A 27,551-nucleotide genomic window follows, 5' to 3' on the forward strand; every position below is an offset into this window, starting at 1 on the left:
TTGGCTGACATCGTCAAGATCAGTAATGGCGGTTAACGTCCCATCAAGGTCTGCCGCCGGCAATTACCAGTTCGCGCGCAAAGGTGTTGCTTCCCGCCCGCCGCCAATACATTGGCGCATTTCGCCACCGCTTAGCGCACGCGGGAAATGGATTACGCGCGGTCGGCGTTTCCCGCTCCGCCGTGGCTATATATGGTGTAGGCCGAAGGTCAAGGAGCGCACACCCCGACCAGCGACCCAACCGTAGAAATCATCCACGGGCGAGCACAACCGCACCTGCGCTCGCATTGTTCACATGGCTCGTGGCATCTTCCTCGATGATCCTGACCTCGCCTCTGTCCACGTGACGGAGGCGTTCGACGCAGAGTAGACGGCCACGTACGCGGCTGAGAAGCTGGAGGCGGAGACGATGGCAGCGGAGGCGGAGGCCTTTGTGGAGGAGGCGGCGATGGAAGCGGCAGCGGTGGAGGCCAAGGCGGAGGAGGCGACGATGCAGGCAGCAACCATGGCCGACCTCCACCCGTTGATATGATAAACAAAAAAGACACACTTTAAGTTTTGAATAATCGGTATTAGTTTGTAAACTAGATGTCCAATGTTTTATGGAGTGTGAGCCTGCAAACTTGCACAAACTAACCAGTTTGATCAGTTGTAACAACATTTGTAGGTTTGGCTAGAAATACAAGTGCTTCTACAAGAACCAAACACGCACAGAGGTTCAGTATCCCCCAAGGACGTGAAGACGAGTGTACAAAGCAGACTACGACTATATATTTAATTGCGATTCAGAGATTGAGATGAGTAGATGAAGTGAAGTCACTTTTGGGGAAAGCTACTGTGACAAGATCAGCAATAGTTTGAGCACTGAAGTCTGACGAGTCAACACAAACAGAGGATCTGATTTCCCAAGGACGTGCAGAGTATACAAAAGATTTCTGGCTACACTTATATGATTCGGAAAATCAAACTAAGATGGGAGAAGGAAGCAACAATAACCGACTATATTTGCTACAGTATATCAGTAAATTACACTGGGCAACGACTATTGGGATCGATGCATCACCGAACTCCTGAATACAAAATTCAGATAACCACAAGTTGATCTGGTATGAGGATTAACTTTGAAAAATGTGATCTGGTGCCTATTAATGTTCCAGAAAAACAAACTAAAATCCTTTCCCAAATTTTCGGTTATAGGTGTTCCCCTTCATTCCAGTAAGCTTACGAAAGAATATTTGCAGCCTGTGATTGACCTTATTCTCAAAAGGCCTACTCGTTGGAGGGGTAGGCTTCCGTCCTATGCTGCTAGAATAACCTTGATACAATCCTGTCTGGCAAGTATCCATGTCTATTTACTTTCAGCAATTAAGTTTCCTTCTCTTTCTTTTGAAATGGGGGAGCCCCTCTGCATTAATGCGATGCATACAGAATTTTATTTATTAATTCAAACAAAGAAACTGTCAAGATCATACATCACAAAATCCGAAGCTACCACTCAACACCTAGAAATCCGACATTAAGTTTTCTTCTTGGGCGATAAAAGCAATCAACTCTCGAATGTCACACCGCTTGTGGGATAACTATGTGGGGAATTATAAGTATCACCTTACTAACTGGAAGTTGGTCACTATAAAAAAAGAGTATGGCGGTCTGGGCATCCCTAATATTAGATAGCATAATCTCTGTCTTCTGACCTCGCGGATCAGGAGGTATGGTTTAGATGGCAACAAGTTATGAAATCAAATAATTGACTTCAAGTATGACACTGAGTCCTAATGTGTTCAGCTGTAGAGAAATAGTTGTTTCTCCTTTTTGGAAGGGAGTTATATGGGCCGCTAGAGCTGCAAAAGTAGGATATCAGCGGTCGGTTGGTAATGGAAACAAGATTCAGTTTTGGGAAGATCAGTGGCTAGGTAATACGAGTTTGTCTATCATGTTTTGGGACCTTTACTATGTGTGTAATCAACAAGATGTACAATTAAAAAAGTGTGGGATGGAAATGTGTTGAAACTAATCTTTAGAGAGTTTCAACCAAAAAATGATGGATCAGTGGTATCAACCGGAACAAATTGCTTATTTTATCAGACTTTCAGATGTGGAAGATAGTTCAGTGTGGAAGCTTCATAGCTCCGGTGTTTGTAGCTCACAACAGTTGTATGCGGTTCTTAATTATCGTGGGGTGACTCCGATGTTTATCCCTGCGGTTGTAAGCTGAATGTGCCCCCTAGGGTGCAAGTGTTTCTTTGGTTGTTATCACACAATAAATTGCTTACCCGTGACAACCTTGTGAAAAGGCAGAAAATTCATGATAAAACTTGCCTTTATGCTCTGAAAATGAAACTGTTAATCATCTGTTCTTTTGTTGTGATATTATGAAAATCATGTGGATAGAAGTTTAAACCTGGCTTGCGAAGAATTTTGGGGTCAACTTTGAAAGTGTTGCCAGAGTTTGGATTAGCAATAAAAGGAATGTCCTTACTAACATGATTGTTGCTGCACTTGTGTGGTCAACTTGGAAACATCGAAATGACGTTCTGTTTGGGCGGTGCTCTTGGTCTAGGATGTAGGTCCTCTAGATGCGTGTGGTGAAGCTACTGAAGAGATGGCTAATTCTATGTCCAGCAAAGAATTTGGAGTTCATGGATGGATGCGTGAAACGATTGGAAGTTAAAATGGTGGCAGCCCTAGCTCTTACAAGCAACTGAAGAATCGTAAGATACTATTGGTGGCTGGCCTAAGAACACCAGATGCGTTGATGCCGCGGGTGCTAGCAGGCACCGCTAAAAAGGAAGACTTCCTATGGTTGAAAAGGAAAAGCTGCGAAGAACGGTCTTTGTGCCAAAGTTGTAAACTGGGTGTCCATTTTGTTGTGTTATGTTTCCTGGAATTTGTCCTGGTTTTAGCTTGGAGTGTGTGTGAACTCAAACTGCTGTCTCTTACTTTCATTTTATTTTATATGGAAATGGAATGGGACGGTGGCCTGTTGTGGTGACCCTGCATACCACTACATGTTGTAGTATGCCAGTCGTTGACATAACATGTGCGAAGTACCAATCCGCAAATATTACATCTCTCAGAGTAGTACAACAGAAACATAGCTGGTCTTTATTTCAGTCACTTACGATTACAAGCCATATATATACATCACATTGGAGCTTCTCCTGGGTCCATAGAGGATAATTCCTAGGTTCTAGGTGAACCCTACTTAACTTATACAATATAGGTCTAAGCAGGCTTAGTATTATTCTACTCGAGCAGCTAAATACTATAGAGTTCGTGCTGCTCACTACATTTACTACTAGGTGTTCTTAAGCGTTGTCTTCTTATGGAACCTCCCCTGTTCCGTACACGATTAGGTAGTCAATCCCCTCTACTCCACCAGAGAGGTCTGGTTCTTCATAGCAGATCCCATCTGCTCCTTCTTGTCCTTCAGTGGCCTCCTCTAGGTGATTCAGACAATCTAAGCATGGGATTATAAGAGATATGAGTACGAGCGTATTCAACAAGTTCATTATAGGAAAGAGGTGTTTTATGCACTAGCTACGGCATTAGACCAGAAATTCAAACACCAATGCATGTTTTTATAAGCATTTTTTCAAAAGGTTGCTTTTATTTGGAAGGGCTATGTCCGTCAGCCTTCACCGGGTGTCTAGAACTTCATGGAGCTCCTTTCCGGCCGCGTTCACAGTTCCATAACCCGAAACAAGGAGTGACAGGTCACGATTCATTACACTCTGCAGAGGTGTGTTGCTTAACCCATAAAAGATCTTAACCATGGTGCCAACCGGGCAGCATTCCCGTCCACACTTCCATGGTGTGAGGCCCGGTATAAGGTCCTAGTCAATCATTATGTTTCTCCGCGACTCCGCACACCCACCCTTTGTTGCAATTCCGACCTTGGATCCTCGCCGGTCAGCGTATCCATTGGATACCATCCAACCTCGACTACTATTAGGTATCACGACCTCGATACCTTCGTCGGTCGTTGCAACCCATCATAGACCGCATTACCGTGGTGAATTAGAATGGGATCCCCACCCACCGGTTGTTCTCGCAAGACATAACTGCTACGGTAAGCGCATAATTTGATGTACGAGAGGAAGAAACACAACTGACTACTCCGTCCCACTCCAGATCTTATGGTTAACACGGGTCTTACGGCACAAGAATCACTGGACGACATTTGTTGTTGATCCTAGATGGATATACACCCAGTGCAATGGAACCTCCACCATACTCATACCATGGTTCCATTGCCCACCACATAGTCATATTCATAGTTATGAAATTAGAATTTTTGTTTTTCATGCAAGAGTGATAAGTATAATACTTTGCAAGTAATTTGATAAAAATACTCAAATTGACATGAGCAAGTGATGAACTTGCCTGGTGACTGCAAGGTAGTGCAGTTGTATTGTTTGGACTGACCTTGGTCCTCTGTTTCTGAAAGATAGCATCATTTTCCGATAAGGGCAATGGTTAAAGATTCAAATATGCATGCTTTTGAATTTTAGGGTTTGTTTCCCCCCTTCCCGATGCTTAATTATTTAATGTCGGATGTGGCGAATAAGAACAATTATTTATACTCCTTAAGAGTGAAAATAGTTTCTTGGAATATCACCAAGATTTATTTTTGTCCAAAATAATTTATGGACTTATTTAATTGTTAAAAATATGAAGTCTATTTTAGTGGCTTTATTAATGCATTATTCTTTGGATTTAATAATGATTAATATTCACTTGGTTCAAATATTCTATTCAATATTTATTTATGATAGGGAATAATTTTTTAAGTGGTTTGCATATTTTACCCTATTCTTTTAGAGTCATTTACAATTTATGGATTTATGTCAAAGTTTCTGTTTAAATTGAATTGTGAAAAGACCATTTTACCCCTGGGCCCACCTGTCAGGGCGAACCCAGAGGGTTAGGTCGGACCAGCTTGGCCTGGTCCGGCCCGTTCGGCCACACTCGTCTCATTCCTCGTCCCCGCGTGTCTAACCCTAACCCTTCGCTCTCGCGACACCGAAGTCGCCATCGCCGTCGCCGAATTACTCCGGCCATCTCCGGCGGTCTCCGGCGATGAGATTAGTCGTATCCGCCTCACCTTTCGACGGCGCACCTGGTGGTCTGCGTCGATCTGGAGGTCGTGGCGTCCCCTACTCGCCCCCAATCCTACTACGCCTAGGGTTTGCGCGGTGCGGGCGGCGATTTGCTACACGCCGGCGTTCCTGGACGCCGTGGGGCTGCCGTGTGCCTTGCTGGTGCTACGCTGGGGCTCTCGTGCTCAGCGAACGCTTGGCTTGGCTGCGGCTTGGCGTTGCCATTGCCAGGCTGTGCCGCCGTGCCGCCACGGTGGTGCCGTGGTGCTTCTGCTCCAGGTAGTTATCCCCTTCTCCTCTCTCTCACCTGTGCTACCTCGTCTTCCTCCTCTAGATGCCTTAGCACCCTCCACCTTGGTGCACTGGACTTGCCAGTTCACCAGTAGCGTTACTCCTACTACCATGCTTGTGTCCCTGTGCTTATGCTTGTGCTCCTGCTCTCTTTGCCATGCTTGATGTTGCTGCTATGCTAACTCTAGTGCTTGGCCTACTGCTGCTATTCATGCCATGCTCTTACTGCTACTGTAATTCTCATGTCTTTGTTATCTAATGCTACCATTGTGAGGCTCATGCTCATGAGCATGTTGTGATGCTCATGGCCTTGCCATGTTGCGCCAGCTGCTGTTGTGCTACTGCCTATTCATGTGTATTCATATATTCCCTCTCTGGCTTGATTGCCTTGAGCAATCCTTGCATGTGCAAGTGCCAGTGATGTGTGAAGTGTGGTTCTGTGCCATCCTTGTGTATCTTGATTCAGTGGTACATCATTTCCTTGATGTACTTCTTGATACAATTATAAAGTCATATTTCAATTTCTATTTATTCAGTTATAGCTTGGCTATACTAATTCAGTAACTAGCATGAGTTACTGATGCTATGATTGGCTCTAGCAGGCTCTAGCAAGCTCTGATGATCATATGATCATCAGTTGCTTGATGGTTTCTTACTGTACTCCTATCTGTGCTTTGCTGGTGATGATTCTTGTGCCTATGTAGCACCTCACCATGTACTGGTGGTTGCTAATGCTTAATAAAGCATGTGCTTATGCTTGCAGTGATCTACTGGATCATTTGCAAGTGTTTTTATTACTGGTTGCTTGTTTACTTCATTTATCTGAATAGCTTATCATGAATTATTGGATAAATGAGATCAACTGCTTGCAGTGATGAATCTTATGATTGATATGATTGAGCTAAAGGGATGCCAACAACTGTTGGGGACCCTAGCTCCTCTTTGAACCCTTCTGGGTGATGATATAAGTATTTGGTTAGCTGCTTGGATGCTTTTTAAGTAGTTGAGTTGGCCCTAGCAGCATATATTTGCTGTTTTGGTATCTCCTACCTTGTTGGCTTGCTGTGAATGGATAAATGCTTGTTGGGTGATCCATTTTGGATTGCCAGTAGCTTTTGTTGTTGAAAAATATTGGGAGAAACATATATACTGCCTTGTTCTGATGGTTTTAAAAGTGCTAGTGTAGTCTGGTAGTTATGGTTTAATTGTCTGGGATGAATTCCTTCATATTTCCATTTGGAAGATGCTACCATGTGAATGATTGGCATAACCATGGATAGTAGTTTGATTCACCTCTGATGCTTTGCCATTTTTCACCAGAATCACTTGCTCTATGACCAAATGATGATCAAACATGCTTTTCCACCCCTTATGTGTTTGTGTGTGTCATGCTTGTGCAAGATTATGGACAAAACCATCTGGTTTGCGCATGATTTGATGTATACCTCACTCTAGCTCCTAGATTGGTGTTGCTGTAGAGGTTTTGCTTCTGTGTGGTTGCTAGTGATTGCCCTGCTCCTCCTTGTTGGCTTGTGCTGGTGCTACTCCACCATTTCTTGCTCAACAGCTATCAATCCTTGGTGGAATGGATGCTGGGTGGTTTTAGCTACTGTGTGTTCTTCCTGTTCTTGATGTTCTTGTTGTGCTTACCCTGCTGGAGCTTGTGTCGATGGATCCTAGGGTTTGGTGATTGAAAAGGTTTTATACCTCCCCTGGTTACTTCCTTGATCGACAACAAGGTGTTGTGGTGTGGTGACTCCCCCCTGTGTGTGTGTGTTGGTGAGCATGCACTCACCCTTGTGAGCTGCTTGTACTGCTCATGGTTGATACTTGTGTGAGCTGTGGATCAGCTCGGCCTGGTTGATATTATCCCCCAATTTCCAATTTCTTTACTAATCTGCCAAGTGGCTTTGCCACTTGGCATAATGTGGTTTTTCTGTTTTATTTTTGTTTATGCAGGGATCAAATAAGATGATCAAGGATGACTCCCTCAACTTGTAATAATTATTCCATTTGAATTTTGTAAAGACAATGTATATTGTGTGTGGTGATCAATAAAGCTCAATGTTTCCCTAATGAGCTTCTTATGAGATATTTGCATTCTTTTCTTATTTGTATTATCATATTATAATATTATTGTTTGAATTGGGAATTTTCTTAGTGTTGTTTGAGTTTGAGTTTCAATTCAAACTCATTTCAAATTCAATCACACAACTTAAAATATGAGATGCAAATGTTTCCCCTCTTCTCAAAACCCTAATCTAGAAGAGATCATGTCCAAGTTTGTCGCACTCTCGAAACCCTAACCCTAGCTTGTGTCGAGAGAGAAACTTGGTCCCTCTTTGGTTTTATGCAATTAAGCACAAAATTTTCCCTAGTTTTGCGATGCAATGCACATCCCTTTTCTAATTCTACCCCGCAAACGTCTCAAATACTGGGATAGTACACCTGTTGATCTAAAAGAAAATTCAAGTAAACCATAATACCCTTACATTACGTCATGTCAAGTATAGATGACAGGTAGGACCAACATGTAAGTGCCATTAGGGCATCCCAATGTGGCGCTTAGGCTAGACGCTAGGGTTTACAATTCCCACTTGAGCCCAGGATTAACGCTTGTGTCGACTCAACTTTCCTCGTCGGGTGCTTAGGGCATGTACAATGGGGTGACGCCAACCTTCCCTTAGGCTTGCCACGTCGAATTTCTGCTTAATTGGAGGAGAAAGAGGGAAGAAAGAGAAGGTTGTCTACCCTTAGCTAAAAGATGAGCTTTTATGAAATAAGAGAAATCTATTTTCCCCATTGTACGACTTGTCTTCCCTTCTCCAATAAGAGATAATGCATTGTAACCTAATATTTATCGTCTTCTCTAGATGATGTGAAGTCCTAAAGCACTCCGCATTGCCAGACATGGTGCTAATTAGTTGATTAAAGGATTCTCTTGTACTTTTCTTATAAGAAGACTCCCTCAGAGGAGAGTCCACCTTTAATTGAAAGGTGAGCCCATATTTAATTAAAAGCTTTTAACGAGATATGATTACATCACACCAACATAACCGGAAAAAAGCACCCAGTCCCACACACCTGAAAGACTAAACCTAGCCGCCTCCGCCGGTCTATCGCCACCGTGGCTCAACTTATAAAGCCCCCTCCCCCCTCCCGGCATGAAGCTTCTTCTATGGCGATGGTAGGCCCCCACCGTCCACCCGTAAGTCTAGGGCTTGCATGGAGGCTCGCACCATACTCCCCATCGCTTTTTGCCGTCTTCGATGAGCATATGTGGATGCTGGCAACTCTCCTTACTAGATGGTTCGGCGGTAGGGTGGGTGGGATGGAAAACTGAGAGAGTGTGGAATCGGGGTAGAAAGAAAAGAGGATGCGGTTTGGGTGAGTCCTATCGGATAGTGTGTGTCCCTACACGACCGAACATCGATACGTTCACCCCGTAAGGAGGCACTTCATGTTCAATTAGTGCACGAGGTTGGTGTCGTGGCAAAGCTTCCGGGGGACATGCGACTTCCAAGTCAACCCATCCCTATACATGCTCTGCAAGATCCTCTACTAGTGTTTCCTTTGACATGCTCTGCAAGAGCCTCGGCTTCACAACCAGCGATGATGAGATCCTGCCAGAGGAGTCTTTGAGGGGCGGCACCACCATGGAAGACGGCGAGGAGAGGTTTATCTGGTGTAGGGTGCACTCCATGGAGTGACATGTCGTGGAACTCGACTTTAGGCCAGGTGGCGTCCGGACGGTAGTGCAGCTGGTGACCTCAAATTGCATGAAAAATTGGTTTTGCATGTGTGGGTTTAACTAAGTTTCAATACCAATTCAACTAGGTTGTAATTAATGAGTGATGTTTGTCAGGTGAACTTCTATGCTAGTCCACTTATGAAAAATTGTTACGACGCAATTAATCAGCTCATTTCTATTTAAACAGTTAATTACTTGAAGTTATTTGGCTTTGACCAAATGAACACATGCCCGAGTATAATTCCTCCGGAGTCAGGATCTCGACACGTTTCACAGACTCCGCCACTCAAGCAGGAGACACAAACAAAGGATGACGAGCCGCCTATGGCCAAGGTTTTCGGAGAAAGCTCATCCCCCTCAAGAACGTAGGTTGTCTTCTAGTCCTCGGCAAAGCCACATCCATCCTCATTGACATGCGTGATAACTTTATCTATGTGTGAGAGGTTTAGACTTTCTCCATGCATGTGTGAACCATTATTTACGTATGCGGCATATTTCTATCTTTTTCTATCCATGTTCCTTTCAAACTTCCTAAATACTACTATTTTGGAAATCCCCATTAGGATAAGCTTGAACACAATAAATATTGTGACACACTCCAATAGTAAATGAACGCACACATCTCGATGATGAAATTAAAATAGTGCATACAACACATTTTATTACGAAGCTACAATTTTTCCATTTTAACACGGTACAACTGGAATTAAGATACATACAAATACATAATTTAAAATACTACTACTTTAATTAAGCTACAACGGGTCATGGCAATTAAGATACTAGGATAGAAGTCTACTGAGTCCAGTATCCATATTTTCGACTAGTGGAAAACAAGGCTTAATTGCATATACTCATTATATCATATGTGTTCATTGCATATACTCATTATATCATATGTGTTCTCTTATATATGCAGACTGAAGATGCTTGAATGCAGCCATAATAAGGTGTACAATGTTGGGTTTGTTGACCCAGATAAAGTACATCATGAAACCGTAAAGGATAAAATCGAAAAAACGGTGGAAAACCTAACGAGGTTTATAGTGGAGCAAAGCTTCTGTTCAATACTCTTTCCTTACAACTACAGGTGAGAGTCTTACTGATCTATTGTGCACATTAATTTTTTCTTACTCGATGTTAAGTCTAATTCATGGCGTCAATATAAACATGTGTGCAGTTTCCACTGGATTCTGCTAAACATTCAAGTTGAAAAGGGAATTGTTGAAGTAAGCGACCCATTGAATAGAGGCCTGGATGGGTTCCGCGACTTGCAGGAGATTCTCCAGAGGTAATTTCAATCATTGTCGTGCTATATATTTCGTGAGATATCAATTAATCATCCATTCATTCTATCATTCTTTTGCCTGGAAGGGTTTGGAAATCTTTCAAGGAGGTTATTACGGGTGAGCACTTCGCAGACAAGCTAACATTTACTATTGTACCGTGCGCCCAGCAGCCACAGGGGACGAATCTATGTGGATACTATGTTTGCGAGTCCATTCGCATGTTAACCACTGAGAAGAACAACAATAATAGATTTAGCGTAAGCAATAACATTCACAACTTTAATTTATTATCGTCAATACTTCGTTATCAAGATTGATATAATCATATTCATCTCATTTTCCTATATATATATATAGGTCGACTACATGCGGGAGACACTCCAACCACATGAACACATACTAGGAATTACAGAGGAACTGGCGGCATATCTTTTGATAGAAGTAATAGACGACAACGGCCGGTTTAGTCCAAAGAGGCGTCGGCAGTAGGGAGCTCCATGTATATGTATATGTCCCGGTAGTAGTAAGCTCCATGTATATGTGTAAGGTGAATCTATGAATAGACTTTTCCTTCCAATATTTGTTTGCTCGATCTATATATAATGAATGAACGTGTACAACTTGTAGTAGCGTATAAATATATGCAACTTTTATTTTGAAATGAAAAAATGAAATAAAAGGGGGGGGCGGTGGCGGGGGGTGGTGGTGTGCTGCACCACGTACTCAAACCCTAAAGCAGCAGCGTTCTGCGCGCGCCACGTAGAGGTCCTTTTGTCGCGGGTCGTAATACGGCCCGCGACAAAAGGGGCTTGAAAGAGCAAAGTATAAACCCCGTGTTTTGTGTGTTTGATGACAACACTTAAGTTATCTCACCGTGTGCCTTGAGTACCATTGCTAGATTTGCAAGTGCACGGTGACCTCGCTGGACACGTCAAGATCGGAGGACTGAAGCGTAGTTATAGGTTTTCTGGTTTTGTGTGTGTATCGCGAGGAGACATGGCTGGAGAGAAAAAGGGGAGAAAACCAGTTTTAGCCAGGCCAGTACTACCGGTACCTGTAGCGGTAGTACCGCTACCCCTATAGGTACCGCCCCATGGTACCGCTCTGAGTTCTGCGCTGAAATTGTCCCACAGTACGAGTTGCGGTACCTCTGCGGTACCTGGAGCGGTAGTACCGCCCATGGTACCGCCCAGGTACCGTAACTAGTTACGCAAGACGATGCAGCCCGGTACCGCTCCGGCACCGCTTTGGATCCAGTAAGGTTTGGACCCCATTGCGGTACCTCGAGCGGTACCTCTAGCGGTAGTACCGCTCTGCGTCCACGTGGACCAGATCTGGGGAATTCGAACTCAGAGCGGTAGTACCGCTTCCCAAAAGCGGTAGTACCGCTTAGGCGAAAACTGGACATAACGGTTGGATTTGGAGGAGCCTATATAAGGGCCCCTTCTTCCCCAACTCATTTTTATCTCTTCTCTCTCTCTCCTCCATTGTTGCTGAGCTTAATCCTTGAGGATCTCCCCAACCATCCAACCAATCTTGCTCAAATTTTGAGGAGTGGTGGAGGAGACCCCGATCTATATTTCTACCAAGAGAGATTTCACCAATACTTGCTATTCCTTAGTGGATCTTGGTGTTAGGGTTCCTATTGTGGGACATTGGAGGAAGTGCATCCATGGAGGCTAGCTTGGTGTTGTACTAGCTCCATGGGTTGTTGGGAGCCTCCTTGTGGTGTGGAGCTCGCCCCAACCTTGTGAAGGAATCACCGCCTCGACCGGTGTCTTAGTGGAGAAGGGGGAGCACCTTCGTGGAGCTCTCTCGAGGAAGAAGGTGAGGCCTTCCTTCGTGGTGTGGCCGTCTAGCCTCTTGTGTGAGGCTAGCACCTCCTCAACGCAGACGTACTCCCTTTTGTGGGAGGAACTGCGGGAAACAAACCTCGCCTCGTCTCCGCGCCCTCCGGTTGTCCCGCTCATTACTCTTATTATCTTGTGATTGTTCCTTTGCTTGTTTCACTTGTTCTAGAATCATTGTAGGATCACCAACACCACTAAAGCAATCACCTTTACCTTCCATTGCACTAAAATTGAAAAAGATTAAAACTTGACGTAGCAACCATTCACCCCCCCTCTTGTTCGCTACGATCCATTCAATTGGTATCAGAGCAAGGTTTTCTTGCTCCGGCTTTACCGCCTAAGAAATGGCCGAACAAGATGTGGGTGTGGCGAATGGGTCACCTTCCCTTGTGCCACCCGCTCCATCATCTCCCGTCGATACCACAACGGCTACGTTGGATGACCTCAAGAAATTGGAGTCATCCATCGTTAACCAAATGAAGGCGATGATGATGGAGTTGGTTGCTCAAAAACCGAACCCTAGTGTTGATCCTAAAGCAAGTGCCGAGGATCCCCCACCAAAAGCTAACCCCTTTCCTCTTGTTGATTTTGTCACGCAAGCGACAAAAGATCCACAAAAGAAAGGGCTTGGGGAGACCGGCACTTCAACAAAGGGGAAGGATGAGACACCAGTTGCGGAACGTCTAGGGGGTTATCATGAGGTGCCACCACCAAGTGATTACACCATAAATGTTCCAATACCTATGCCACATATCTTGTCGCATGGTTCACCACTGTTACTTGAGTCAAATAACTTTGAAAATTGGCAATTCTTAATGCGTTCACATGTGCGCAGCGCATCTACCGAGCTTTGGCGCATCATTGAGGAAGGCTACTCACCATGAGACCCAAAGAGCTTGACAAGAAGAGATGTGGTGGATGACCAACTCAACGCCACCGCAATCAACATGATTCACATGGCCGTCACTCCAAAGGACCGCGCTCATATCCGCTCGCTCAAGACTGCCAAGGAAGCATGGGATAAACTCGACAAGATCTTCCTCGGAAATGCGAGCATCCAAAGCTCTCGTTTCGATGAAGTGAACAACATGGCCAACAATTTCGTCATGATTGAAGGAGAGACCCCCGAAGAAATGTACCGGCGCCTCATCGCTCTTGCCGTACAAATGCAATATCTTGGAGCAACGTTTGTGGATGACCATTGGATTAAGCGCAAGTTCTACAATGCTCTCCTCCCTTATGAGGAAGTGAAGTTGACAGCCATCCGCCAAAACGCCTCCTTCCGTTCTATGACATCCGATGAAGTTCTTAGCAAAGTCATCGCTTTGGACATCTCCAAGAAGAATGCGGAGGATCTTGTTGCTCGCGCCCACAACACACGCAAGCCCAACCTTGCATTGAAGATGAAGGTACATGAGGCTAGTGAAAGCGATGAGGATCCCATTGAGTGGGGACCGGATGATCTCAAGATCAATTATCATGAGCACATGGCTCTCGCCGCCAAGAAATTTTGGGATGGAAACAAGTCCCGAAGCACAAGACCAAGAAGATCACGTGATTCTCCAAGAAGTTTCTCCAAGAGCCCAAGGGAGGGGCAAAAGGGAAGAACATGCTACAATTGCGGCGACAAGAATCATTTTGTCGCGGATTGTATGTTTGAGAGAAGAGAAGATCATGGTGGAAGGCTTATCCGCAAGGAAAAGTTCAAGTCACTCTCCAAAGGATTCTCCAAGTTCTCCCCCAAGTCCGATGACGACAAGGTCTCCTTCACCAAGAAGCCTAGAGCATTCATCATTCGAGAAGAATACTCCTCCGATGAGGATGAAGAACGTGGGGACAAGAGCTCCAACAAGGAAGGAGAGGGAGTGGCCGCCATCGCCATTACCACTCCCTCTTCGACTCTCCAAATGAGAACCTCGCCACCAACAATGCTCGTTGCCTTATGGCAAAGGCATCCACGGAGGTAAAATCCCCCTCCAAACCATCATCCTTGACTAATGCCCTATATATTGATGATGCCACTAGTCTCACCGTTAAACGTGAGATTATGGGTTTGGATTCTTTTCTCACTAACATGCAAGGGGATACCAAGACTCATGTTGGGGATCTCTTGAGCCAACTTGGTGCGGCACAAGACCTTATAGAGGAGAAGGAGAGGTTGGAAAGGGAAGCGGCAAATGAGATTGCCTCTCTCAAAGAAGAGCTTGAAGATGAACAAAATTTGCGCATGTCTCTTGAAGCTAGTGTCATCGTCCTTGAAGACTCCAACAAGGCTATTGTCTCCCAACTCATCAAGGACCGAGACCATGCTCTTGGTTTGATGGGTGAGCTCAAAAAGAAGATGCTCTCTCTCGAGGAAGCTAACAAAGAGAAAGATGATGAAGACCCCAACTCTTGCCATGACGAGCTTGTTGATCAAGTTGCTTCCTTGAGAAAGCACAATGCTCTTCTTTTGGAGGTCAATGCTCTTCAAGAAGAAGCCTTGGATGAATATTACCGCTTGTGCAAAGAGAAGACCTCAGGTTGCAACAATGAAAAAGAAATTGCCACTCTTGAGACCACCAAGGCCAAGCTATTGAGTTTGAGTAGCATGCAAGAAGAGTCTTTGGTGGAATGTCTCCGCATGAGCAAGGAGAAGGCCACTTGTTGTGATCATGAGGAAGAAATAACCTCCTTGAAGAGGAGGGAAGCCAAGCTCATGGAGGTCAATTCCATGCAAGAGGAAGCATTGAAGGAGTATTCTCCTTTGAGCAAGGACCGTGCGTGTGGCACTCATGAAAGTGACATTGCCAAGTTGGAGAGTGACAAGCGTATACTCATGAAGATGAATGCTCTCCAAGAAGAAGCCTTGATGGAACATTTTCGGGTGAACAAAGCAAAGGAAGTCCAAGTGTTTGATATTTGTCATCCACACCCGGAGCGTGAAGATGAAGTCAATCGTTTGAAGGCCAAGATTGATAGACTCCAAGTTCAAACCAAGTACTTAGAAGGGGTCATTGGAGCCAAAGAGGGCTCTTGCAATGAAGGAGGAGTGGCTACCAAGCCAAAGAGGAAGAGGAATAAGAGGACCAAGAAGAAGAAGAACAATGAGAACATGGAGATCAACCTTGAGGAGAGCAATGCTAGCTCAAGAAGGGATGGAGTACCCAACTCCGCCTCGAAGGGTTTCGCTGGCTCTAACAACCCTTCTCATGTTCTTTTTATTGATTACTATGGACATATTTGTGCTCGCTTTATTGGTCCTCAAGAGGACAATGTTGATTGTACTATTTGGGTTCCCAAACCCCTTGTTACTAACATGCTAGGACCCATTGAAAAATGGATACCTCAATCCAAGACTTGATTCCTTGTAGGACTATGCTTCCGGTGGTGCTAAATGGGTGGTTGATAGTGGAGCCACAAGTCATATGACCGGAAGCAAGAATATTATTGTCGACCTCGAGCCTTCTTACTCTACCGTATCATATGGCGACAACACGTGCTCTAAGGTATTGGGTCTTGGCAAGGTGGTGGTAACACCCGACATCTCACTTGTGAATGTCCTCCTGATACGTCTCAAACGTATCTATAATTTCTTATGTTCCATGCTACTTTTATGATGATACTCACATGTTTTATACACATTATATGTCATTATTATGCATTTTTCGGCACTAACCTATTGACGAGATGCCGAAGAGTCAGTTGCTGTTTTCTGCTATTTTTGGTTTCAGAAATCCTACAAAGGAAATATTCTCGGAATTGGACGAAATCAACGCCCAGGGTCTTATTTTTCCACGAAGCTTCCAGAAGACCGAAAGGATCACGAAGTGGGGCGACGAGGCGCCGCCACACTAGGGCCGCGCGGCCTAAGGGGTCCCGCGCCGCCCTAGCGTGTGGGGCCCCTGTCAGCCCTCCAACTCCGCCCTTCCGCCTACTTAAAGCCTTCGTCGCGAAACCCTCTGTACCGAGAGCCACGATACGGAAAACCTTCTAGAGACGCAGCCGCCGCCAATCCCATCTCGGGGGATTCAGGAGATCACCTCCGGCACCCTGCCGGAGAGGGGAATCATCTCCCGGAGGGGTCTTCATCGCCATGATTACCTCCGGATCGATGTGTGAGTAGTTCACCCCTGGACTATGGGTCCATAGCAGTAGTGTCGGGGGGAAGACCCCGGATAGGGCAATGGACGCGGAGCAGCCGGCTGGCCACTGGCCGGCTCGCGGCAAAGGCCGGCTGAGGAGCAGCCGGCTGGCGCCGTGGCCGGCTGGTCCGGAAGCCGGCTGGCTCTAGGTCCTAGTCGGCCTGGCTACGGCCACCAATGCTGTAGTTGGGCCGGCTTCTACAAGCCATATCCGACTGGGGTTTGTACCTCAGACCGACTCGAGGCTGGCGAGTCTTGCACTGGAAGGAACCGGGTAGGTGATCCGGGTTCCCAAAGTCCACGCTGACCCCATCTTCCGTAAAGCGCGGGGCACTGTGGAGCAATAGTGCCACGCGCCGGACAGGCCGTCAGGGCTTACGACGATCCGTACTGGCTACAGTGGCTGACGGCGACAGGGACACCTCCTCCATACCGCTGACCGTGGCAGCCGGATGGGACAGGCCACGATGCCTCAACCACTCCTGACGTCACCGCCTCGGGAAGGAGCGGAAGCCGGAGCCGGCCAAGCCGGCCAGTAAACTATAGGGTCTTATATGTAAAGTGCCGGTGCCTATATAAGCCGCACTACCCCCTCTCGTGCAGGGGATCGATCATTTATTGCTTTCACCCACCTCTGAGCTGCCCCTGTGAGAGAGACCATAGTCTTCCTTAGCCTCTCAGGAGCAGCCGGACACAGCTCTAGGAGCACCATTGTACTGTGTGATCATCATATACACTCAGAGCAGGAGTAGAGGTTTTACCTCCATCGGAGGGCCTCGAACCTGGGTACGTCGCCGTGTCGCTCGTGCCCATACCCGCATCCGGATACCGCCGTGAGATCCCTCAGGAACCACTTCGATTAGCCACCCTATGGCATATGCCGTGACGATACCACGACATTTGGCGCCCACCGTGGGGCATTCAGCATCCTCGGCCGGTGTCTTCATCCGGACGGGCCTCACCACCACCACCGGCGAGCGAGTCGCTTCGGGCTTGATGCGGAGATTCGGCTCCCTCGGCTGCGTCGGCGACAACGCTGGCTGCTTCGCTGACCGGCCCTTCCCAGCCGGCGGCAGCGTCATCTCCTTCGGCGGCTTCGACGTCTACGTCGCCACCGTCGCACCGCCGCGCTACCCGCGGCGGGTGCTGCGCTGCGCTAGCCCTCCTCCGCGAGCCGGCAGCGGCGCTCCCGCCAGCCCCGCCGTCGTGCAAGTCATGATGGCTGGCGGCGAGCTCCCCACCAGAACCCGCGCATGCGCGGCCCCAACTGGAGCGCAACATCGACCCCAACGCCTCCGGCTCGGGCCCGAAAGCGCCACCACCACCGTCCCGGCTGGATGCAGTCCGGGCAAAGCTGAGCACCCCGCTCACGCACGGCGGAGACCCCACCGCCATCGAGGCGGACTTGGAGGCGCACCGCCAGCTCCTCCTCAAGCAAACCGAAGAGCTGGCTGCTGCTAAGCGCCGGATGGAGATCACCCGGCGCGAGTACAACCGCGCCCACGGCCTCACTCCCGGGCGGCGACGAGCCAAGCCGAGCTGGCCACATCCGCCGCGAGGGCCGCGACCTTGGCGCTGAGATCGCCCGTGGCGGCGCTCCTTCGCCGGTTCCGTCCGCGGAGCTCCCCGTCTACAACACCCCCGACAAGAACGTGCGCGCGGCGTGCCGCCGCAGAAGAGCTGAACCGCCTCGAAGGCGAAGAGTTACGCCGCCCCGGACACGGCGGGTGATGAGCTGCTCAACGCAGCCAACGGGCAGATCGCCGACCCCAGGTATGTCAATGCCCCCAGCTTCTCACGCTCGTGGAGCTGCAGCAACGACAGGAAGGCGCCGGGGACACGGCCGAGTCCTCCTCCCCAGCGCCAAGCCGGCGCCATGATTCCCGGGCCACGCACGGCTCGGGCCGGCCAAGCCACCAGCCGAGCGGCGGCAGCCGCAGCCGGCCCCTCCAAGCCGGAACCGGGAGCAAGACTCGGGCCCCGCCGTCATCACCGAGCGGCTCCGAAGCAAGCGGTGCGCGCCGGCCGGCACACTCCGGCTGGGCCCGCGCATCGAGCCCGCCGACGCCGAGACCGCCTCGACCGGCTGGTTCAATCCCGCATCGCGGAAGAAGAGGGGCCAGCCGGCCCAAAGTGCTTCGGGCCGCGGATCCTCAACGAGCCCATGGTCGATGGCTTCCAGCTCCCGCGCGACACCCCCAAGTACGACGGCACCGCCAAGCCGGAAGACTGGCTGCTGGACTACTCCACGGCAGTCGGCATCGCCAAGGGCAACAAGCGCCGGGCTGTGCGCTACTCCCCTCATGCTACTCGGCTCCGCCCGTACGTGGCTCAACAACCTGCCAGCCGGCAGCATAAACGGCTGGCTGGACTTCGAAGCCGCCTTCATCAGCAACTTCACCGGCACTTATCGCCGGCCGGGTCGCCCTCAACAGCTTGAGATGTGCAAGCAGGGCCCGACGAGACGGACCGCGCGTACCTGACGCGCTGGTGCGAGATGCGCAACTCTTGCGAGGGCGTGCACGAGATGCAAGCCATCAGCTTCTTCATGGGCGGCTGCCGACCCAACACCATGCTGTGGCACAAGCTACGCCGCAGCGAGCCCAAGACGATGGCCGCCTTGATGGTCATCGCAGACAAGTACGCTGGCAGAGGAAGCCGGCAAGGCGCCGGCTGATGTTTCACCGGCCCCAGCAAGACGGGACAACAACAAGCCGGCCGAGGGCGCCTCGCACGGCAGCCGGCGGGACAACTACCGCGGCAAGCGTCCACAGCGACCAGCCGGACCGCCGGTACGGCTCCGCCCACGTGGCCGCCGTGGCAGACAACGCGGCAGGCGGCAGCCGCCGCCAGAAACAAGACCGGCAGTGGAAGCCGAAGTACACCTTCGAGCAGATGCTCGACTCGCCGTGCAAGTACCACAGCGGCAAGAACCCCTCCAACCACACCACCCGCGACTGCCACTTCATGAAGCGGCTGACAAGCGGTGAACCTCTACCGCCTCCACCCCCGCCTCCACCAGCCGGCGGGCCGGGTGGCCAAGCCGGCGCAGAGAACGCCAACCTCGAGCACCACGAGGCTAACCAAGTGCACCATGCCGGCCGGTATCTGGCCGAAGATGCTACCTACATCATCTTCACCTCCGAGCCCGAGGACAGGACGAGCCAAGAGCGCCGTTCCCTCGAGGTCAACGCGGTCATACCGCCGGTCCCCCAGTACCTAAACCCGGTCGAGCAGGCCATCACTTTTGATCGCCGCGACACACCGGCTGTCCTGCCAAAGCCGGGCAGCTACGCCATGGTCCTCGACCCCACCATCGGCACAACCCGGCGCAGCGTGCGTTTCTCGCGCGTCCTCATCGACGGCGGCAGCAGCATCAACATCCTCTACCGCGACACCGCCCGCAAGCTGGGCATCCAGGAGGCCGAGTTGCACCCCACCCCCACCGTCTTCCATGGCATCGTGCCAGGCCATTGCTGCCAGCCGATCGGCCGGATCACGCTGGAGGTGATGTTCGGGAAGCCGGACAACTTCCGCACCGAGAGAATCGATTTCGAGGTGGTGGACCTCGTGAGTCCCTACCACGCGCTCCTGGGCAGGCCGGCCCTGACCAAGTTCATGGCGGTGCCCCACTATGGGTACCTGAAGATGAAGCTGCCTGGCCCCAAGGGGGTCATTACCGTAGCCGGCGATTATCGCCGCTCCATGGACTGCGCCACGCAGAGCTTCAAGATGGCCCAGACGCTGGTCATCGCCACCGAGAAGCAGCTCATCCACGACGCCGTCGCCCTCGCCAAAGCCGCGCAGACAGACATGCCGGCTGCGGGCAACCCGGCTGGGACGACTCACTTCCAGCCGGCCGATAACACCAAGAAGATCCTGCTGGACCCGGCGCAGCCGGACAAGTTCGTCACCATCGGTGTCGGCTTGAACAAGAAATAGGAAAGCGAGCTCACCAGCTTCCTCCGTGAGAATCGGGACATCTTCGCGTGGACTCCAAGAGACATGCCGGGTGTGCCGAGGGAGTTGGCTGAGCACCACCTCCACGTCCGGCCTGAAGCCAAGCCGGTGAAGCAGCCTCTCAGGCGCTTCGCCGAAGAACGAAGGAAGGCCATCGGTGAAGAAATCGCCCGGCTCCTAGCTGCCGGCTTCATCATGGAAGTGCTGCACCCGGACTGGTTGGCGAACCCGGTCCTGGTTTTGAAGAAGAACGGCTCCTGGCGCATGTGTATCGACTACACCAGCCTGAACAAGGCGTGCCCAAAGGATCCCTTCCCCCTGCCGCGCATAGATCAAGTCATAGACTCGACTACCGGCTGTGAACTGTTGTCTTTCCTAGATGCCTATTCAGGCTACCACCAGATTCCTTTGAATCCGGCTGATCAAATAAAGACTTCGTTCATTACCCCGTACGGGGCTTATTGCTACACGACTATGCCGTTCGGCTTGAAAAATGCAGGCGCCACCTACCAAAGGTGCATGCAAAAATGCTTGCAGGATCAAATCGCGTAAACGTTCACGCATATGTGGATGATGTCGTTGTAAAGACCAAGGAGACGACTACCCTCCTTGATGACCTGAGAGAAACCTTCACCAATCTGAGAAGGTTCCGGATGAAGCTCAACCCGGCCAAGTGCACATTCGGCGTGCCGTCTGGCCAGCTCCTTGGCTACCTCGTCTCTCAGCGAGGGATCGAAGCCAACCCGGACAAGATCAGTGCCCTGGAGAAGATGGAACTGCCGCAGTGCCTCAAGGACGTCCAGAAGTTTGCTGGCTGCCTGGCCTCCTTGAGCCGCTTCGTCAGCCGGCTGGGGGAGAAGGCACTGCCCCTGTATCAACTAATGAAGAAGGTGGACAAATTCGTCTGGTCACCGCAGGCGGATGAGGCCTTCCGTGACTTGAAGCGCGTGCTCTCAACCGCGCCAATCCTTGCAACGCCGGGTTCAATGGAGCCGATGTTGTTGTACATCGCAGCCACCAACCGAGTGGTTAGCGTTGTCCTGGTGGTGGAGCGCAGAGAAGCCGGCAACAGGGAGCAGCTGGTTCAGCGCCCAGTCTATTACCTTAGCGAAGTGCTCTCCCAGTCGAAGCAAAACTACCCCCATTACCAGAAGGTCACCTACGGCGTCTACATGGCGGCCAAGAAGCTCAAGCACTACTTCCAAGAGCACCCCATCAGGGTGGTTGCCACAGCGCCCTTGGCAGAAATCATAGGCAGCAAGGATGCCAACGGCCGGGTTGCCAAGTGGGCCCTGGAGCTCGCCGCCCCCACCATCCTCTACGAGCCACGCACAGCCAGCCAGTCGCAGATCCGCGCGGCCTTCTTGGTCGCCGGGGCTGAGATGCAGTACCTGCCGCCTGTGCCGGATTCCACGCATTGGAAGATGCACTTCGACGGCTCGAAGATGCGCAACGGCTTGGGAGCCGGCATCGTCATCACCTCTCCCAAGGGAGACCGGCTGGACTACGTCCTGCAGATCCACTTCGCCGCCTCCAACAATGTGGCGGAGTACGAAGCGCTCATTCATGGGCTGAAGCTGGCCAAGGAGATTGGCGTGCGTCGCATACTCTGCTTCGGCGACTCCGACTTGGTCATACAGCAAGCATCTGGCGACTGGGACGCGAAGGACGCCAACATGGCCTCGTACCGCTTCCATGTCCAGCAGTTATCCGGCTTCTTCGACGGCTGCGAATTCCACCATGTGCCACGAGCAAATAACGAAGCGGCTGATGCCTTATCCAAGATTGGCTCAACCCGGCAAGCCATTCCGCCGGGTGTCGCCTTGGCGGTTCTCAAGAAGCCGTCCATCATACCGTCACCGGACTCGGATTCAATATTCGTGCCGGCTGACCCGGGGGCTGCTCAGCCAAACCCGGGGGCTTCATCGCCCAAGTCAGGGGCTAACAAGCCAAACCCGCCGGCTAGCATGCCGAACCCGGGGACTTCTCAGTCCAACCCGGGGGCTTCATCGCCAAACTCGGGGGCTAGCAAGCCGAACCCGCCGGCTAGCAAGCCGAACCCGGCGACCATGCAGTCGAATCCGGAAGCTCCCACGCAGGAGGCCCTGTTGGTCAGCGTATTCGAGATAAGATGCGTACCTTCATGGGCACAAGAATTCCTCTCCTACCTCACCGACGGTGTGCTGCCTGATGATAGAGTCCAGGCCAGGCAGATTGAGAGAAGGGCCAAGGCCTATACCATCATCAACCACCAGCTGTACAAACGCAGCGTAAGTGGGGTGTTCCAGCGGTGCGTCGAGCCGGCTGAAGGGATTGAACTCCTACGGAAATCCATCAAGGAGAGTGCGGACATCACGCCTCATCCAGAGCCATAGTGGCCAAAGCCTTCCGGCACGGTTTTTATCGGCCGATCGCGCTCGAGACGCGAAGATTTGGTGAAGAAGTGCAACGGCTGTCGCGCTTCGCAAAGCAAAGACACCAGCTGGCTTCCGCCTTGAAAACCATCCCCATCACATGGCCGTTTGCCGTATGGGGCTTGGATATGGTAGGCCCATTCAGAACAGCGCGAGGCGGCATGACACACCTCTTGGTGATGATTGACAAATTCACCAAGTGGATCGAGGCCAAGCCAATCAAGAAACTGGACGGATCCACAGCCGTCACATTCCTCAAGGAAATCATTGTGAGATTCGGCTACCCCCACACCATCATCACCGACAACGGCACCAACTTCTCCCAAGGCATCTTCTCTCGCTATTGCGGGGAAATGGGGATCCGGATGGCCCTATCTTCTGTGGCACACCCAGAGTCCAATGGACAAGTGGAAAAGGCTAACGGCTTAGTCCTAGCCGGCATCCGGCCCCGGCTGGTGGAGCCGCTCGAGCGAGCAGCCGGCTGCTGGATTGAAGAACTGCCCAATGTGCTTTGTGGAGCCTGCGCACAACGACAAACCGCTCAGTCGGCTTCACACCATTTTTCCTCGTATACGGGGCCGAAGCCGTCTTGCCGATCGATATCGAGCATGACGCGCCAAGGATCAAGCTCTACACGTAAGCCGAAGCCAAAGAAGCTCGCGAAGATGGAGTTGACCTGGTCGAAGAGGCCCGGCTGCTGGCTGAGTCTAGATCTACTATCTACCAGCAAAGCCTCCGACGCTATCACAGCCGGAGGGTCCAGCCCTTAGCATTCCGAGAGGGAGACCTAGTGCTCCGGCTGATCCAGAGGACAGCCGGACAGCATAAACTATCATCCCCATGGGAGGGTCCCTTCATCGTGAGCAAGGCGGTAGGCAATGATTCCTACTATCTCATAGATGCCCAAGAGGCTAAGAAAAACAAGCCGGACAAGGCTGACGAGGAGACTAAACATCCCTGGAATGTCAGGTTACTCCGCCCATTTTACACATGAGAGCAGGAATGTATGTATCCCTTGTATCCCTTTTGTGAGTTATGAAAAAGCTTGCGCCAAGAGCGCTGTTTCCGACAAGTTTTTCGCGTACTTTACCTTGTTTCGCCAATTGGCTTGAACCCTCTCACGCGGTCGGCTCAGTAACGTGATCCGGTTTCCGACAGCCGGCTTCGATCCAGCTACAGACCGCAACCCGGCTGTCCGGTGGCGGGAGTAAGGCCTAGGGAGCCGGCACGCGAAAACGACTAAGGGAAAGAGTAAAAGCGAGTTGACTTGCAACTTTTCATAAAAGTGCCGGATTGCCGAATTCAGCTCGTTCGACTGAAATACTGTCGGCCTCACCAGCGGCCCGCTCTTGATCCGGCGACGGATCGCAAGTCGGACGTACGACCGGCAAGGGCACAGCCAAAGAGTGGGGCGGATGGGAAAAAGCGAACGAGTCGAAAGAAAGCAACTCGGCACACAGATGATTAACAAACACATTAAAGCGTGCCTTAATAAAAGGATAATAACATTGTCTTACATATGCACCCGGCATCCCGGGATTTAACGAATTGTCTTGGCAAAAGCATAAGGAAACGGGTAAAAGCTAAGCGCCGGCTGGATCAGTAACCAGCCGGGGAGCATCGACGAGCCGGCCGCCGGGTCATCCTCGGGCACATCGTCTGCCTCCTCGTCCTCAGCCGCCTCCTCCTCGTCGTCAGACGGCGGATTCGGGTCCGCGATGAAGATGGACTTGTCGACGAAGTCGGCAATGGCGCAGGCGCGGGCAAGCCGAGCAGTCTTGTTCTCCGCCGGGAGCTTGTCCTCCACGCCGGCGCGCCGGAATTCCAACTGGTCGAGGCTAACCTCGTTATACCAGGAGAGCACAAAAGATAGCGCCATATCGGCTCCGGCGCGCGTGGCCGACTCCTTCCAGTCCAAGAAGCGGTCGGGAGCCCTGTCCAGCCAAGCGATGAGCTTGGAGAGATCTTCTGGCAGCGTCTCCGTCGGCCACGGCGATCGGATCAGCTCCTCCGCCGCCTTCCGCAGCTCCCAGCCAAGCTTGGTGACCGGCTCCACGCGGGCGGCGATGGACGCCAGATAGTCGTCCATGGTGAAGCAGTCGGAGCTCTGCTCCCCAGTGGCCTGCCGGCGATCCTCCCGCGCCCTGCCAACAGCCGCTAACGCCTCCTCCTGCGCCTCAGGGAAGGCCGCTGCAAAGAAGAAAAGCATGTCAGAAGCCATCAAAGCCGAAATAAGCTGAAAAATGCAAATTTTCGAAGTCCTAAAGTAAGCCTGGCGGCAGCCGGCAAGATCCGACTGCCCCCAGCCTGAAGATGGAGATTCCAAAGTTCTAAAGAAAGCCTGGCGACAGCCGGCAAGAACCGACTGCCCCCAGCCCGAAGATGGAGATATCGAAAAAATCAAGTTTCTGCCGCCGGCTGCCAACCTAAGCCGGCAGCCGACGGCCGAAAGCCGGCAAAGGGGAAGGCATAAGACAAAAGACTCACCCGCCAAGCCGCGGTCGAGCGCGCTAAGTTCCTCCAACCACCGCTTGGTGGTGGCCGACAGCTCGTTGGACTTGGTGGTCACCTCTTGCTGGAGCGAAAGCCGTTGCCGTTCCACCTCCTCCAACCGCTTGCTCAGACCCCCCAGCTTTTCCTCTTGTTCCTTCTTGAGGGCGGCAAGTTCCTTGAGATGGTTAGCCTCAAGAAGGCGCAGCCATTTCAGCTCCCCGTCAGCCACCTTCAGCTTGGCGGCAGCAGCCCGGTTCGCCTCCTCACTTGTGGCGCATTGAGCGCGGGCAACTCGGAGGTCCGACTCAAGCTGCGGGACCCGGGCGGCCTCAGCTGCAAGCCGGCAAAAACAAGCCGTCAGTAAAACAGAAGCGTAAAAAAGAGTAAAGGCAAAGAGAGAAGGCCTCACCCTTGACAGCCTCCAGCTCGCGAGCCAAGCCGGCTCGCTCGATCTTGGCCTTGTGGTAGCTAGTCACCACCTTGTTGTACAAGACGGTGCGTCGCTCCGTAACCGCCTGAAAGAAACAATCAGATATCCAGACGAAACCCGGACCGGCTCCAAGCAGCCGGACCATGCCTCGGAGGGCTACCAGGATAATAACAAAATTGCAAAAACAAGAAGACACCTACCTTGTCAGCATCCTCCAGCGTTGCTAGCTGGGCAAGGGCCTCGGCGGCCTTGTTCTTAAGGCCGGCCCGGTAGCCGGAGAAGACCATCTTCATGGGCGCCGTACCAGGCTGCCCCTCCCGGTTGAACACCTCGCAAGAATCCGCCGTATGCCACGCAGCCTCCATGGTGCCAGCCGAGCCAAGGCTGGAGTCAGAGGCAGACGGCACATGCAGCAGCCGGGCCCCCTTGGCCACGTGAAGGCCCTCGGTTGGGCCCGGCGGGCCCTCGTCCTCACCAGAGCCGGGAGTCGGCGTCCTTTGAGCGCGCGGCTCCCCCTCGCCGGCTCCTTCCCGGTCGGCTCCTCCTCGTCGACTCCGAAGGCCGAGGCGGCGCGGTCGGCAGTCGGCCCGGTGGGAGCCGTCGCATCCGGCGCTTGAGGCGCTCCTTTCGGAGAACTCTCCAGCACCACGACGTTGGGCGCGGGCCCGCCGACTCCGGTCGAAGGCGGCGCAGCCCCACCAGCTCCAGCTCCTGCCACAGATGGCATGCCCCTGCCAGCTCCGGCTGCCCGCTCCACAAACGGGGCGCGGCGCGGGAACATATCGTCTAGGGTCGGCCGGCGCGCCGACTGACCCTGGTCTCCGCCGCCAGGCGCCGCAGAAGGCGCGGCAGAAGAAGACGCCCCCGCAGAAGGTGGCGTGGCCGCAGGCGGCACGTTAGCAGCCGGCGGCGTGCGCGCGCGTGCTGAAGGTTGCGGGGTTGGCTCCCTCCTTTGCCGCTGAAGCGGCGACGTGACGGGAGGAGCCTGCCGAGAGCCGCCTCCCTGGGTAAACTTAATCGCGGCCCTAGTCGAACAAGCAAGAAAAGATAAGTACAGAGGAAGGAAAGAAAAGGAATCAAACAACAGAGGAAAAAGAACTCACCCGGCTTTCTCCGGGACCTTCTTGGGCGCCAGCCGGCGCTGTTTCTTGGCCCTTGCCTCCGAAGCGGCCGTGGACCCGACGCCGGCCCGCTTCCTCCCCTTCGGCGCAGAAGTCGCCGTGCTCGTAGGCGGCGCCGCGCGCAGAGGCACCGCCGGGATGGGCCCCGTGCCGGATTGGGCCGGCTCCGCCTGCGGCTGCTCTTGCTCCTGCTCCTGCCCATGCTCAGGCGAAGGCGGCGGGTTATGCTCCCCCTGGCCGCCCTGATCCTGCGCCACCGGCAGATCGTCGTCGCCAGCTTGGTCGCCGGCTAAGTCAGCCGGGTCAACGAGATCCGGCGTCCAGACCTTCGTCGCCAAGTCGCCATCCTCGATGCCTTGGCGGGTGAAAAGCTGAAAACAAGACAAATATCGAGTCGGCCATGCTGCCGCAAGTCGGAAGACGGAAAAACATCAAACTTACCAGTTCAGGCGGCTGCTCCCGATCGTAAGGCGCCAGCCCCCAGTCCCAGTTGTCCGGCATGTTGGCCTTGGTGATGTTGTTCACCCGGTGAGCCACCTGGGACTTGGAGAGCTCCAACTTCGACGTCCGTGTCGGGTCGAGCCGGCCGGACATGTGGCCGATCTTGTGGACGCGCCACTGGAGCGGTATGACCCGGCGCGAGATGTAGGTGCAGAGGAGGTCCTCGGCACTCAGCCGGCCCCCCGTGACGCACGCGCCCAGGAAGTCCCACAGGAGGTTCACCTC

The 27,551-nt window shown here is 51.9% G+C and overlaps 1 protein-coding gene across 1 annotated transcript; it reads right to left on the reverse strand.

Annotated features, from left to right (window-relative positions):
• Positions 1 to 3,370: 3,370 nt before the first annotated feature.
• On the reverse strand, positions 3,371 to 27,326 carry LOC139839244 (uncharacterized). The gene is made up of 4 exons (XM_071829296.1): positions 27,267 to 27,326; positions 25,269 to 25,449; positions 24,715 to 24,971; positions 3,371 to 3,442 (listed from the first exon to the last, which is right to left on the reverse strand). Exons 1-4 carry the CDS (start codon positions 27,324 to 27,326, stop codon positions 3,371 to 3,373), a joined length of 570 nt encoding a protein of 189 aa, XP_071685397.1.
• Positions 27,327 to 27,551: the final 225 nt, after the last annotated feature.

The sequence above is a fragment of the Lolium perenne genome, chromosome 4, assembly GCF_019359855.2.
Source record: "Lolium perenne isolate Kyuss_39 chromosome 4, Kyuss_2.0, whole genome shotgun sequence".
In the NCBI taxonomy this organism is placed as follows: domain Eukaryota; kingdom Viridiplantae; phylum Streptophyta; class Magnoliopsida; order Poales; family Poaceae; genus Lolium; species Lolium perenne.